Raw genomic sequence first — 3315 nt, forward strand, 5'->3', positions numbered from 1 at the left:
CCACCACCTCCAGCCCCCGGCGGTGGCCACCATCTCCGACCATCGGTGGCCACCCCAGCTACCATTTCTGACGACCACCTCCACCGACCACTACTCCGGCGACCACCTCCGAAGGCCATTATCACCATCATTAACTATCACATCATCCGCACTAAAATGGTAATTTTCTCGACCTCTAATTTTTTTTTTCAACTGGAATTATATTAGATTAATATTGTTTTTTACGTATCTACAAAACAAGGCCCATATAAAATGGACAGATTCTACCCTAAGCCTCTTGTCAAGAAGACAAGGCCTATACAAAAAAACATGCTCATTCCCTTGAGCCATATTAGTAAAAACATGCTCATTCCCTTGAAACATGCTCAAACCGATGTCACATGCCTTTCTTCAGCAAATAATCCTTCAAGCAAAACCGGATGACTCGTTGCAACATATGAATGCAATCTACCTTCTTCTGTGACACTTTTTGCAATCATCAAAACTCCTCTGTTTGAAGATAAGTTTTTCAAAAAGAATTTCCAATCCTTGAAATATCCCCACATACGATCCACTTCCATAGATTGGTATCTAAACGAAGGCCATAAAGTAGATTTGTTAATAACATTAACCAAACACTCCTCCTGCAATGCAAAAATCACTTTTACCACTTTGTAGCTTTTCATACTTTAAAACGCCCTCATAAGACCTTGAAAATGAGCCTCCATCTTATTTTGAACCCTTGTAAAAGCTGTTCTACTATGAAGTAAGACCACACCTCTATGATTTCTTAACACCCATGCACAACCCGCTAGACTGTTTCTACGGGACCATGAGACACCAATGTTACATTTTAGCCAAGTCAAGGGAGGAGGATGCCAAGATTTAACACCACGAACCACAACTGTTTCTTCCCTACTATGACTGACCCCTTCTGTAATCGTTTCTGTTTCCTCATCAGAATTATCGACTAATTGTGCATCTGTCCATTCCACTAAGTATACTTTACTTTTTTGAGCTATTTCCTGTGGAGAGAAAATTTTACCTTCAAAAACAAGCGAATTCTGGTTTTTCCAAATCCTCTATAGAGTCCATGGGAAAACATTTCTTAGCTCCTCTGGCCATTGTTGATTCTTCATATTCAAGAGCAGATAATGCACATTTGAGTAAACCGAACCTTCATGAAACCCCAAACCGAACCTTTACTTTTCTTGACAAATTTGGGCTCAACGTCTAATCCTATTTTTCTAATTTTTCTTTTAATGTGCTTTATTTTTAATTTTATTCTTGAATTTGGTTATTGGTCAAATTGGCCCTATTTCTTTCTATTTCCTTTTGTGTTTTTTTCTTCCCCGTTTAAAACGTGGATGGTGATTGTAGATGAACTTTCACATGACGAAAAAGAAAAACAAAATATATGTAAAAACTACATAGTTAAGAGTTAAGACTTAAGACCAGAGGTCAGGTAATATATAGTTTGTATATTCCGCACGATAGATACCCACATTACATATAAGTAGCTACATCCGTTTTCCCAAAATGAAACAAAAACATAATTCATACTCTGGGATCTACGTTGGCTTCAAGTTATGAAACATAGCATCCCATTGTGTATCATCGTATCTTTTATTGTACTCCACATACACACTTGGGCTCGGTGGTCTTCCCTTCAACGGCCCTGATAATCTTAGCCGTTCGTTTAAGTTTCCATCCAACTGTCCCGACACAACAGGGCTTCTATAAGCTAATATGAGTCTTTCTTGGACGCTTCGATCCAAGGGTCCTGATAGGTTCATGCTTCGGTTGCTTACTAACGTCGTTTTCTCTTGCATTCCATGTTTCAGATCCAACGGTCCAGATTTTGCGATCCTTTTCCTTTTGATCACAGGTAATCTCTCCATATGTACTTCAGCTTTTTCAGCATTGACTTTATTGCTGTTACCTGAAAGTTGTTAACTAATTTTCTCAACATAATAAAAAGAAGTTTTAACTAATACCACCTCAACTATTAAACCCTAATTATTACATAACTTGAAAGATTTAATCACTTTACCAGTTTCTCCTACCTATACACCAATTATGAATCTACAGAATTTAGACTTCTTGCTTCAATCATAAAAGCAGTTTTGTTGGAAAAAAAAATTAGTTTGGTTGTAATGATTAGGTGCATTATCTTGACCTACCAGTCACAAACGCTCCGGTGCGGTAGGCTGGCGGCGGGGACTGCTTCTCCTTCAACGGTTTAACCACGGCGGTTCCTCCGAGAAAAAGCCACTTGTTTAAGCGATCGCCGATGCTTTTGGTCGCCTTGATGACGAGAGATATGAGTTTCGCCGAGGCGGGACGATGGTGATTGGAACCGAGTTCTTGTGTCTCTCGTTTTGAGAGTTTCAGAATCTCTAGGCGGTGTTTGGCTACATTAATGCCAAGTCGGCGGAGATAGTTGTGGTTGAAGAGAGCGATGTCTTCACGCTGGAGCTTCTTTTGGGCGAAGATGAGTCCGTACTCGTAGCTTAGGGTCGGGTCAAGATCGGTTTTAGACAGCCATGAGAACCAATCCATTGTGTGTGTGTGTGTCTGATTTTCTGTGAGTTTGGAGCCTACGTATATAAATATATATTATATGTGTCTGTGTGTGTTGGCGCAATTTATGGCTCATATTTTTGACTAAACGAATTCATGGTTGCATGTGCATACATACATATACAATATATACAGAAAATAATATCTAAATAACAATTAAATGTGTTTTGGTCTCCTCTACAAATCGAAAGGTGTTAAGTAATTTTGATTATTAAAAAAAAAAAAGAATTTAGAGATAACTATATAAGACACACATACGGGACAACAAATAAAGGATTAACGAAAAATAAGGCTTTAGGCTTCTATATTACTAAAGAATAATGTAGTGGTTGTGTTGTGACTAAGAGAAATTTCTTTTTCAACCACTCCATATTCCAAAGTTTTCGAGAAAAAATAATGTGATATTGAATGAATAAACATCAGAGTTTAAAACTATTGTGGTAGATTCTTCTTCTAAGCTTGATCTTTATTCATAATGAGTGCGGTTACACGCACCCCTTGCATCAAAAATAATGCATAGGAGTAAGAAGCCTAATTACATACAACATACCGAGTTTGATTCACATAAAAGGTTTTCTCCATGGTATAATTATTTTCTTTTTAATAAATGAAGTTTAGCACTATTTTCTAATAAAGTAGCTAGTTTCATATACTTTCGCAACCTATATATAATGAATTTGGACCGAAAACCAAATTATGAAAATTATTTGCTTCTGTCTTCAAAAAAATTATATATATGATCAACCGGTTAAA

The 3315-nt window shown here is 37.3% G+C and overlaps 1 protein-coding gene across 1 annotated transcript; it reads right to left on the reverse strand.

Moving 5' to 3' along the window:
• Positions 1-1420: 1420 nt before the first annotated feature.
• LOC104773155 lies at positions 1421-2681 on the reverse strand. The gene is made up of 2 exons (XM_010497730.2): positions 2163-2681; positions 1421-1921 (listed from the first exon to the last, which is right to left on the reverse strand). The coding sequence occupies exons 1-2, from the start codon at positions 2539-2541 to the stop codon at positions 1551-1553; spliced, it is 750 nt and encodes a 249-aa protein (XP_010496032.1). The 5' UTR covers positions 2542-2681; the 3' UTR covers positions 1421-1550.
• Between the last annotated feature and the right edge of the window lie 634 nt (positions 2682-3315).

This window comes from Camelina sativa, unplaced genomic scaffold (assembly GCF_000633955.1).
Source record: "Camelina sativa cultivar DH55 unplaced genomic scaffold, Cs unpScaffold00474, whole genome shotgun sequence".
Classification (NCBI taxonomy): Eukaryota; Viridiplantae; Streptophyta; class Magnoliopsida; order Brassicales; family Brassicaceae; genus Camelina; species Camelina sativa.

Excerpts from the sequence above, each read along its gene's own strand:
- LOC104773155 (XM_010497730.2), bottom strand. The coding sequence starts at position 2,541 with ATGGATTGGTTCTCATGGCTGTCTAAAACCGATCTTGACCCGACCCTA. Across the intron at positions 1,922-2,162 it reads CACCGGAGCGTTTGTGACTG|GTAACAGCAATAAAGTCAAT; the intron begins GTAGGTCAAGAT and ends AACAACTTTCAG.